Source organism: Lupinus angustifolius, chromosome LG03 (assembly GCF_001865875.1).
Source record: "Lupinus angustifolius cultivar Tanjil chromosome LG03, LupAngTanjil_v1.0, whole genome shotgun sequence".
Classification (NCBI taxonomy): Eukaryota; Viridiplantae; Streptophyta; class Magnoliopsida; order Fabales; family Fabaceae; genus Lupinus; species Lupinus angustifolius.
In genome coordinates, this window is record NC_032011.1 from 26,195,298 (window position 1) to 26,207,453 (window position 12,156).

The 12,156-nt window shown below is 30.9% G+C and overlaps 1 protein-coding gene and 1 non-coding gene across 2 annotated transcripts; one reads left to right on the plus strand and one right to left on the minus strand.

Annotated features, from left to right (window-relative positions):
- On the plus strand, positions 1–5,537 carry LOC109344161. Its single transcript, XM_019582803.1, has 14 exons — positions 1–115; positions 879–1,041; positions 1,132–1,389; positions 1,603–1,777; positions 2,042–2,103; positions 2,208–2,371; positions 2,463–2,560; positions 2,902–2,960; positions 3,074–3,208; positions 3,292–3,536; positions 3,639–3,798; positions 3,968–4,043; positions 4,169–4,219; positions 4,973–5,537. Exons 1-14 carry the CDS (start codon positions 63–65, stop codon positions 5,203–5,205), a joined length of 1,932 nt encoding a protein of 643 aa, XP_019438348.1. The 5' UTR covers positions 1–62; the 3' UTR covers positions 5,206–5,537.
- TRNAR-ACG lies at positions 6,636–6,708 on the minus strand. The gene has a single exon. It is a non-coding gene; the product is annotated as a tRNA-Arg (tRNA).

A 12,156-nucleotide genomic window follows, 5' to 3' on the forward strand; every position in this document is an offset into this window, starting at 1 on the left:
ATTAGTATTTAGTATTTAATTGGATTGAAGTGATTGTAAGAAAAGTCTTATGATCTTCAACCATGAAGTGTTTCTGTTTATCTCTATGTCTTCTCCTCTGTCACTGTTTTCAAAGGTATATTACCATTTTCTATCATTTACACAATTCTATGTTTCACTTCCATGTCTCCTTATTTTGCACTCTCCATCTTTCTACTTAATTTAGACAATTCAATCCAATATATATAAAATTCTTCGGTGTTTTTCTAAAGGGTAATTTTCTGAGTTGCTTTTGTATATTTTTTAAGTATAGTATTTTTTTTGTCTATTTGATGATGAATACATGATCATAAAATCTGCTTTGAATACAGTTTATAGTTGGATTAAGCTAATATATAATGAGCTTGAATGTAAAGTGAGAAAGTAATGTGTATAGACCAAAATCTGAATCCTAATTGAACAATATGTTTCCTTAATTGGCTAATGTGTTTCAATTTTGTCCAAAATATAGTCACCTAATATGTGGTTCTCTTTCATTCGGGTACGTTACCTGTCAAATATACTTACGCTAAGAGTATATTGAGTAGGGTTTCTATAGCTCCCTGCATAATCATTTCTAGTGCTGCTACTTGTAGGTTTGAATCAACTTTTGTTTCACCATAGGAGAAATACCAAGGATAAAATTCTTTCTTGTTTGTTGCAATTCATCTAAGTGAGTATACATTACCAATTATTTTTCTTTTCGTAAAAATCCGGTTCGTTCCTCAAAGGAACCAGTTCGCAAAAGAATCACGAGCTACCTAGGGGTGCTTAAATCTTTGGTACCTTATTATTCTTTTGTTATTTGTGAGATGTTAGAAAAATAAGTAGAGATAACTCCAAAATCTGTGTAATTTCAGTGTGTCATCTCAAAATGCATCTAAGAGTAACAATCTACAACAAGCTACTATTCCACCAAGAGGTTGGAATTCATATGATTCATTTAGTTGGATAATATCTGAAGAAGAATTCTTGCAGAGTGCTGAAATAGTTTCTCAGAAACTCCAAGATCACGGATACGAGGTACAGATACTCGAAGAAAACGCAGGTTATAGCTGTTATTAGTACTTTCATTAGATATAGAATGATATCTTTCACTCAATATACTTGCAGTATGTTGTGGTGGATTACCTATGGTATAGAATGAAAGTTCCGGGTGCATCTCATTATTCGCTCGGATACGATGTGATTGATGAATGGGGAAGGATGGTTCCAGACCCAGGGAGGTGGCCTTCTTCCGAAGATGGTAAAGGGTTCGCCGAAGTAGCTGATAAAGTACATAGCTTGGGTTTAAAGTTTGGTATTCATGTTATGAGAGGGATAAGCACACAAGCTTTCAATGCAAACACCCCAATCCTAGATATAACAAAGGTATTGTAGTATTGTGTTGTATTTCTGCTATAGCATGATTATTTCTCATACTTATCATTTTTCGGAAGAAAATGGTTATAAATTTATATCGGGTGCATTGTGCAATACATTTTCTAAATTCTAAACATAAAAAACTTTATAAGCAAGATTTGGGATATTCTAAACATAAAAGTTACTTGTTGACCTATGAACGTTTCCTCTTAATTATTTTAGGGTGGTACTTATCAAGAATTTGGTCGAGTTTGGCATGCGAAAGATATAGCAATCCCAGAAAGGGCTTGTGCATGGATGCCTGACGGTTTTATGAGCGTAAATACAAACTTGGGAGCCGGGAAAGCCTTTCTGAGATCCCTTTATGTGCAGTATGCTGCATGGGGTGTTGATTTTGGTAATTGAACTACTCTGTTCATTACACTCTATCACAACATATTCATGTCATGAATAACTTCTCCTTAGTCTGAATAAGTAAAGCATTTTTCCTTTTCTTTTCGGTACATCGGATTATTGTTTGACTTCGTTACATTGAGTTGGTATTATATACCTGAAGAAAATATTAAAGGAATAATGATAACTACATTGAATCGATTTCTAATTTGTTCGATCATATCCAAGCAGTTGTCCGAATTTTGACAGATTTTCTACATCCTTGCAGTGAAACATGACTGTGTATTTGGCGATGACTTCGATCTAAATGAAATAACCTATGTATCAGAGGTAATTTGCAGTTCCCGCTCTCCCTCTTGCTCTATCCACCCCACCCTTTCTCATATGAACACTAATAATATTTGGCATATTTACCTTATGACATGGCATTCCAGCTTCTCCGGGAGTTTGATCGCCCAATTGTATATTCTTTGTCTCCTGGAACCAGCGTGACACCGGCTATGGCCGAAGAAGTCAGTGGACTGGTCAACCTGTATCGTATAACAGGAGATGACTGGGATAACTGGGGAGATGTCAAAGCTCATTTTGATGTATCAAGGTGATTAAATTGTTCCGCTTTAGTTGAAGATATTTGTTAAGGCCTTTCATCACTATATTATATAAATTTAGTTCATTTCATTCTGAATCAGGGATTTTGCAGCTGCTAATATGATAGGAGCAAAAGGTTTAAAGGGGAATTCCTGGCCTGATTTGGACATGCTACCATTCGGATGGCTAACCGATCCTGGTAATAAGGCTCGGTTGCTTCCTTTCTCTTTTCGCTATGAATATCGTCCTCACATTTTTAAGTATTTATAGACCCAATTACTTCATTTATTCATTATCTGTTTCTCTTCTATTATTTTATATAAATACCTGTTTGTGTGATACCAAAATCTTCTGGCAGTGTGAAGCATTTGATACATTTATTCTTTTAAAATTAGGACATTACCGGTACGCAGATTCTTTTTTATTGGAAAAATCCAAAGACGTTTACAATCTTACATCATAGATAATTGCTGCAATCTGTTTCAATTTAGATGCATCATAACACGGATCTCGAAACTGATTTTTCTCCTTTTTTTGTAGGTTCAAATCAAGGTCCACACAGGAATACTAAACTCAATATAGTAGAGAAAACAACACAGGTACTATAAATAAAAGCACAACTGAGTTGTTTTTTCCATGTACTCATGAATTAATATTAATGTGTACATGCATTATGAATAGACACTGAATGAATTGTATTCTTATCTCGCAGATGACTTTGTGGTCAATGGTAAAGTCTCCACTTATGTATGGGGGAGATGTGCGGAAAATTGATAATACGACGTACGATCTTATCACGAATCCAACCCTTCTGGAGATTAATTCTTTTAGCTCAAATAATACGGAGGCATGTGAGCGATTTAACTTTTTTCATTCCGGGTGTAATAAATTTGTTAAATCAGTATTTCATCACATTTGCTGCATGGGCAGTTTCCTTATATCACAAGCTTGAAGAGTGAAGATCCTCTTTGGTCGCCGATGAGAAGATCCAATGAAGAAATGAAAACAACGTATACACATTCATTAAGTTTCACTAGCTGCGCGGAGTCAAAGGCGAGTGGTTGGAGTAGTGATAATATTGACCAATATGGTGAAAGAGTTTGTTGGAAAAGGAGTTTAGGAAACAAGAATCTTGACCCTTTTTGTGTACACAAGAGAGAAATCCGCTTCACATTGTAATCATGCTTTCACTTTCTCGATGTCTTTTCCATTTGCCTTTTAGATTTGAGTAATTTGTGATGTTGTAAACAAAAATTGTTATTTTGATGTTGATACAGACATCAGGAGAGTATGTTTCGAAAGAATCATCGAGCAGAACATCATTTAGTTGCGACAGATAAAGATAAATTTTGCTTGGACGCTTCTCCAAGACGAAAGCTTACTTCTGAAGAATCTAGGAGAGGTTCATTTTCTCCCTGCAGATGGGATTCAAATCAGGTATATCATGGTCCTTATTTTATCTTTGCAAGAGTGACATGTAGCTTTTTTTGGACTACTCCTTAGTGAGCATAAGGGCGAGTATCGTATGCCTCTGGCTAATTCTTCTGTATCGATAAACTTTGATTTTCATTTATTGATATTTATGGATTTGTGCAATCTTTCACAGATGTGGCAGCTGAACTCTAATGGGACCCTGGTGAATAGTTATTCTGGCCAATGTGCAACAATTGAGGCTACTAAAGGTGAAATTTATAAATATTCACCATTTTCTAGAATGATTAGGATCCATGCAACTTATTGAGGTTATTTTGTTTTTTTTTACTTTGTATTTAGTTATCATAAATAATGAAGTTGGTCATTCATGCAGATACTATTAATGTTGGTGGTTTTCGATCATGGATCGCAACAGGAAGGAAAGGTCTGTTGCTACCAAACAACTTTCATAGACAAATCTTTGAGAGTTCTCTTATTTTCTTAAGCCCGCCTCACTAAAAAGACTCGGTTGTTGTAGTAGTTATCTATAGAGTTGTCCAGCAAATAAAATGTTATGATTCACACATTAAGTAAATAAGGAAGGTCAATGTGATACTTAAGGCACAAGACTCGACAGTCTAATGAATTAGACTTTCGGATTGGACTCTTCTCGTCATCAAGTGAGAGAGACCTATGGCCTAAGTACCAACTTTGAGCTTCTTTATTTACTCAATATGGCGCTCATAGTATTATCACCTTTATGAGAGTCAACGTTAATGCCAATTTCACTCTATTGACACCTACTAGTGGTAGTTACTCTCCTTTGCGTTACCCTCATCTACCAGTATTCGATACTATACTTTAATTCATAGGCAGGCCTTTATCCGCCTCTCAATGAAAGCACCAATTGATATAACCTCCCTCCTGAAGTTAAGGGAGAAAGCCTCCGGATGATTCCACATTTCACCGTAATTGTCACTTAATCCTAATTACGATGGCCTAGTTATACAGCGCACTCACTAACCAACTAACACTAACTCCCCTAACTAATTACAATCCATATCACTAAACTACATTTTGTGTATATTTGTTGCTTTTGATCTGTGTCTCTCTCAATTGAGTATGAACTAGCATGCTACAACAAAGAATTCTGTGAAGTTATTATTATTGTGACTCCTTTGTGTCATGTCTTATGCAGGAGAAGTTTATGTTGCTTTCTTCAATCTCAGCGAACAGGAAAATGTGATATCGGCGCAGATATCAGACCTCGCTAAGGTTCTTCCTGGCAGAGACTTCAATTCCTGTGAGGCCAGTGAAGTTCTGAGCGGAGATGACATATCAACAACGCATGGGACATTATCGACGCGTGGGACACTATCGGCGACAGTGACAAAGCATGGAAGTGCACTATTTGTTCTAAATTGCAACTAGTTTGGTATCTCAATGCTATGTTTTATTTATCGGTAAATGTTAATATATTAGTATTTGTTCTAAGTTTATCTCGAACTCTCAACCTCCTTAAACTCTCTATCTGACCACCTTGTGACTCTCATCTCAATGCTATGTTGAGAACCATTCCCCTGAAACCTCAAATTCTTCCTCCAAACTGTGATGAAACCTGTGAAATTGAGACCCTTCTATATACCCTTTTGTTCTCTTTACATTCCACTATATTTCATTTCATTGCACCCTTCTCCAAACACCCAAACATAGTATTAATGACAGCATTTCTATGTCTTATGACAACAAGTTTTATTTGCCAATGTTGTGGCATAAGTGTAATTACATGAGAAATCAATTAAAGCCATTTTATATAAAATCTTGGGTTGATTAATTAAGCAAAATGAAGCATCCAGCAACATTATTTATTTTTGTGCAATCTATCATTTTTCAGTTAGATAATGGTAGTTGTGTGAAATAGCTTAATGTGAGTCTCCAATTTATTAAGAGAATAATGTATCTCCTTATATCAGTAAATAATTTATCTTCTCTAAGCAGTAAAAATATGATATGTGTGCTATTTTGTTTAGTTTTCGAAATATTTTTATAGAAAATGATGAAATAAGACACATATCATAATCTCACTTATATCTTTATATCAGGAGATACTTTATTCTCATTTATTAATATTAAATATAAGAATCAAAAGTCATTATCCATAATTGTGTTGGTCAATGTTGATGTTGTAAATGTTTGAAAATGATGATTATGATGATAAAATATAAGTCATTTTTTTAACAATTCATTGAAGAAAGTACTCAATCAAATGTGTTATTTTTGTCATGGCATGCTACAAAACCTTATATATTACAACAACAAACTCTTTTTTCTAGGTCAACCATACCATATTGCTCATATCTAAGAACTCGCATATTCGTATTCACCATATCTCTCATCTAGTTAATAACATTCGTCGTTTGTTAAGGGAACACTGCCATGTGTAGATTTAACATGTGCTAGGGCGATAAGGGATACACATTTGTTGTTTCACTTCTTTGTGACACTCCATGTATCAGAAGATATGATTGACCAGAAAAATATTTAATAATTGCAATTTTAACTTGAATAATTTTTTTCAACCAATCAGAGATGACGATACATAGAGTGGTACAAAAAGTAGGATAGTAAATGTGCTCTCAGCGATAAGTTAGGAGATTTTATGTCAAGGATTAGACAACCCGATCAAGATAGCTTGTAGATTTGAAACTTTATCCCTCCATAGGCGACTCAAGCCTTAGAGAGATGGATCTTTCTTCCTTACTCTAGCTTTTTTTCGTGTTTCCGATGTACCAAAAAAATGTTAACAATAGTTTTGTTTTAAAGTGGCAGAGAAAACCCAAATGATTAATGAAACAGAAAAACGACTCTGCTGGGGATCGAACCCAGAATCTCTGGTTCCGTAGACCAGCGCCTTATCCATTGGGCCACAGAGTCTTAATGATGTTATTTGCATGGTAGATATAATATTTATCTATAATCTCTTAAGATAAAAAGATTCCAAAATCCAATCTCACTAGTTATGTAAGGTAGACTCCAAAAACACTTACAAGGAGAGTAAAAGATGAGCCAAATGAAGAAGATAAGAACCATTTCCATATGGTTTAGATTCCATTTCATTTATTTCATATTGACCTTGCTCATGTAGTGTTCTTTACTCTCTTGATTTATTATATTGTTAATTCATATCATATATATTTGACAAGATTTTATGTTATTTGTTTATTGCCTAACACAATTTTCATTTTTTTATTAGGATTTTGGATTGGCTACTTACAATATCAAACACATATAAGTATATTTCTTTATTAGTATAGTTTTTTATCGAGAAATGCTAGTATGTTAATATTTGTTGTAGATGAAACTCGAACTCTCAACCATCAGATCAACGTATAACTCCCTTTTTTTATTTTATTTTTAAATTTACTATGGGTAAGATTGAACTCACAACTTCATTCACACAATTCCTTAGACTCTTTCACTTTAACCATCAAATTGACTCCCATTGTTATTACTATGGTTGATTCTCATAAAGTTTTCTTTTGTTTTACATATTTAGTCTTTATCACTCCATTCATCATCAGCTATTTTAGTATAACAAAATATTTTGCTTTCCGTTACTACATGGGAAAGCTAATATTTATATGAAAGAGATGCAAATATAAAAATTGTCATTTTTATAGCGATTTGAGAAAAAAATAAACTTTAGGGTATAAATAGAAATAATTTTTTTCTTTAATGAGATAGATAACATGGAATAGAATGATTATTTTGAAAGTAATGTACACTCGACATAATTTGCATTTTGGGTAAACCGAGATAAAGATTTTGTGTACATAATCTTTTCTTGGCTAAGTGAAAAAACATATAAGTAACTTTGACACCACATGCATCTTGATATAAAACTTTAACGCATTATGTATATGGGATCTTCAACTTATATGCTTTTATCTACTAAATTCTACAAACTGTTGGACATCTTCATACTTAGAATATCCAACATCTCTCCCTCAAATGTGAGTTACTCTTCTTCAATCATCGGTACATTAGAGTTCAACTCTCTATTTACTTGTAGTGCTATTGGTTTGTCTTGTCATCAATGAAACAATTATTTAGCCTCTCATCAAGAAGATTTTCTTCGGAAGGACCCAACAAGGATCCAACGACCATTTGTGAAACAGATAAAAATCTTAAAAGAAAAAATGATATAATTTTGAACATTTTTAGATTATCATAGCTATCATAAAGACTTATCCATACATACTAAAATTCTAGATCCGATCCAAAACATGTATTTTTCAAATAGATGAGGGTTTCAGTGTTGAAACCATTTTAATCGTCTATATTATTTACCACTTTCTTATATATTAACGAGTGTTGAAACCATTTTTTGTTAGAGTTTCTTCTATATTATTTGATTTTCATATTATGGGTATTCGATTTTGTCTAATGCAAAGCATCAGTACTCTTATTTCGTTATTAATTTTGTCTAATTTGTTTATTTCTAAAGATTAATAATGATGTTACAAAATATACGGTGGAAGTTGTGTTCTTCTTATCAATGATTAATATGTCCTTCTATCTGCCAATCAACTTAAAAGTTTAGATTTTATATTTTCCAATATGTTAAAGAACTTCTTCAAGTTATGATCTTTAGCGGAATGCATCTTTCACTTCTTGAGTTTGATTTTAGGTTTGATAATAGATTATATTAATTTGCGATACAATGAATTCCATAATGTATGATTTATTGAGCATAATACATGGCTACTTATAAAACAAGAATTTTTGTGGTTGTAAAAGTTTCAATATTGATACTTTAAACTATTGTAAGAGTAATGTACAATGGTACCTGAATTATTAATAAAGTTTTATTTTTTTGTGATAAAGAAATAGCAATACATGTTATGGGTTATAATATAAGATTAAATTGTAGTCAATATATGCTATGTGCTAATATGTGTTATACATTACATTATAACATATACAATATTAATATATTTTATATGTCATCTATCATTCCTTGCAGATCAAGTGATATATGGTTGAAGACATCTTTGTTGATATGTACCATAATGGTACAATTTAAAAATATTATAATAAAGTATTGATAATTGTACATACTCGGTCACACAAAAAATATAATAACATTTGTATTAGTTAGAATTATATTATTTATTTTTTATTTATAATTTTATAACTACTTCATTTCCTACCTAATGACATATACAATTGTTAATCTTGATAATTCAATTGATGTCATAGTTCAAAGTACTTATCCAAATCTATAAGATCACTAAAAGAATGAAATGAAGAGTTTTTACAAATAAGGATAATATTTATATCAACTATTGAAATTGTTGATCAAATAAATGTATATGTTTTGAGTCTAACTTCAGATAAAAATATTTATAATTCTATTCGATCAATCATTAAATTGATGCAAATATTTTTTAATTCATACTAATATATGTCTATATGTAAAATTATAAGTGATGAAAAAGAATACAACATTTTAGATTCTATTGATATGTGTAATACTAATTATGGTCAAATATTCAACATATTAACTCATGAATTTCTAAATTCATTTACAATTTTTGGTCTTCCAGATCATAAAATCAAGCTCTCCAACATCATGATATTGTTTATGTTTAAACTTTGTTAGTTTTACAATGAAGGATATTGAACTTTGAAAGATATATTAACAATTGTACTTAGAAAGTTAATTTAAAAAATGTAGTACTATGCAAATGCACAGGTGTATTAATAGTATAATAAATAAGAGACTCCATTTCTCACCACTTTCATTTTGAAATACTAAAAAGATATTATTTTTCATTCATTCTAAAAAATGTTGTTTTCATACAACATGTGAATCAAATAAATTAAAAAAAGATAAGCATGCTAAAACTTGGTAGAAATTTAAAAATATATATACTATAACCTAAACTCAAGTAAAACTTTCTTTAATTAACAATAATATCATCAAGAATACATTATTTAAAAGTCAACATTTTATATTCAATATATCCATTTATTATAAAAATAAATTTGATGAAAATATTTTATGAATAACAATAAAAAAATATTATTGCATGGGCTAAAAACCAAGACTTAATAATGAAAAAATAGCATATGCACCAAGAATGAAATAGCTTTTTAATTTGTAAACACATTATTCGTCATTCTATTAGATATCCTCAATTCTGAAATAATATTAAGACATGTGACATATAAACCATATATATTGACCAAGTTAAAAACTTTGTAATATATATAAAGATTTGTTAACAAAGCATTTTTCAATTGGATCATATTAGATTGTGTATCATAAGTATAGAACAAAAATATCCTTTCAAGCAATGTTAGAAAGCCAGTTTTCTAGAGAATTAATTTACCAAATATGATATTTTAAAACAAAACAAAAAACATAAAATTTCTCTCTTTATCCCAAACCAAGTTTATCCTTTTTCGAGGATAATATAGCCTCCATTGTAATCCATAACCCGAACTTTCTTTCCTATCCGCCACGAAGGTAACAACATCACATATACCCCAACAACAAGAGTATTTTTTTGACCAATCATAAATAATAACATATAGAGTGGTACACTTTTATGGGACAGCAGATGTTCACCCCAACAATGTGTAACCTTTGATGCTCTAATAGACACCATCATTCTCGTTCATAACCCATTACCAACAACCTTAGTGTTTTATGTAGTTATTTTAAATCCTATAATATAATATAATAGCATTAATAAGAATAACACAATATATGCAACTAATTATCATTGATGCATCATCTACATGTAATGGGACAACAACAGATTAGTTCAAACATTTCATCAAACATGTAACAATTTAACCAAACTTGTTGAACCAACAACTTACGCTCGAGTGACGTATATTATGAGAGGAAAGGTGATAAGTGGGTTTAGGATAGAGAGATATTATTTTTTATTTAAAAAAATAATATGTACAAACCGCTTTGCACTAAGAAAATTCCGATCTGACTATGTTAAACCCGATCTAATCAAACTAGTCCGGGAAGTAAATTGGATGATTCAATTTAAAAAAAAATATCACTCAAATATTGTTTTACTTTTGTCTAGAAGTGGCAAAATTGTCCATGATCCACAAACCATCCAAAACCATCCAAATCCATCCAAATTAAATTCATCCAAATACATCCATTAGAGGTAATGAATTTAAATGGATATAAATTATAATCCAATGGACAATATTGATAATGGATGAATTTAATTCATCCATTATAAACAATGAATATATCCATTTGGATGGATATCCAATCCATCCAAAACTAAAAATTCAAAATTGTTTTTTTTTTTGCTTTTTCAATTTTATTTAATATTTTAGAAAACTAAATTCAAACAAATACATCTATGATTCTCAAACTCACTTTTAATATTTATTATACTGATATGAATTATAGGACATATGTAGGTAATATTAAATTTTATTCTTTTTTTAAAAAGGTTTCCCGAGAATGACCACACCCTCTCAAAAGTGCATAACATATATAAGTAATGATTGCACAGATAATGTATGAGTTTTACTGTCATTAAATCATCCAATTTATATTTAATGATAATCGACTCTTCAAAAAAAAGTAATTCAAATGAGTGGGTGATGATGTAATGATTATGTATAAATCTGTACACTGATAGTTCATAAATATTACACTATATAAATATTTTTTTTTAAATTTACACATAAAACCTTAAATGTTACAGAATATTGAAAAAAATAATTTTCTATAAAGGTTCAAAATATCACTTGTTACAGGAAATTTGTAGAAATTTTTATGTATTTTTTCTCTCTCTCCTCCCCCAAAATCGGCACTGGGGAGGGAGTTTTATTAAAAAAAAATAATTTAAACTTCCCCTAAATCGTCAGGGGGAGTTTTATACTTTTTTAGTTTTTTTATTTTTTTTCTATCCCCTAAATCGGCAACTGAGAGTTTTTGATTTTTTTTAACTTGTGGAAGTTATATTATTAGTTTTAGGGTTTAATTTTTCAAACACAAATCCTAACAACACACAACATAATAAATTTTGTCAACCCTGACCCTAATAACAGAACACAATAATGAAAAACACACATAATATTTTAAATGAAAAACACACATAAAACACAGATGAACTTTATATTTTAATAAAATATTATGTGTGTTTTTCATTATTGTGTTATGTTATTAGGGTTAGGGTTGACAAAATTTAGTATGTTGTGTGTTGTTAGGATTTGTGTTTGAAAAATTAAACCCTAAAACTAATAATATAACTCCCACAAGTTAAAAAAAAATCAAAAACTCTCCGGTTGCCGATTTAGGGGATAGAAAAAAAATAAATACAAAAATAC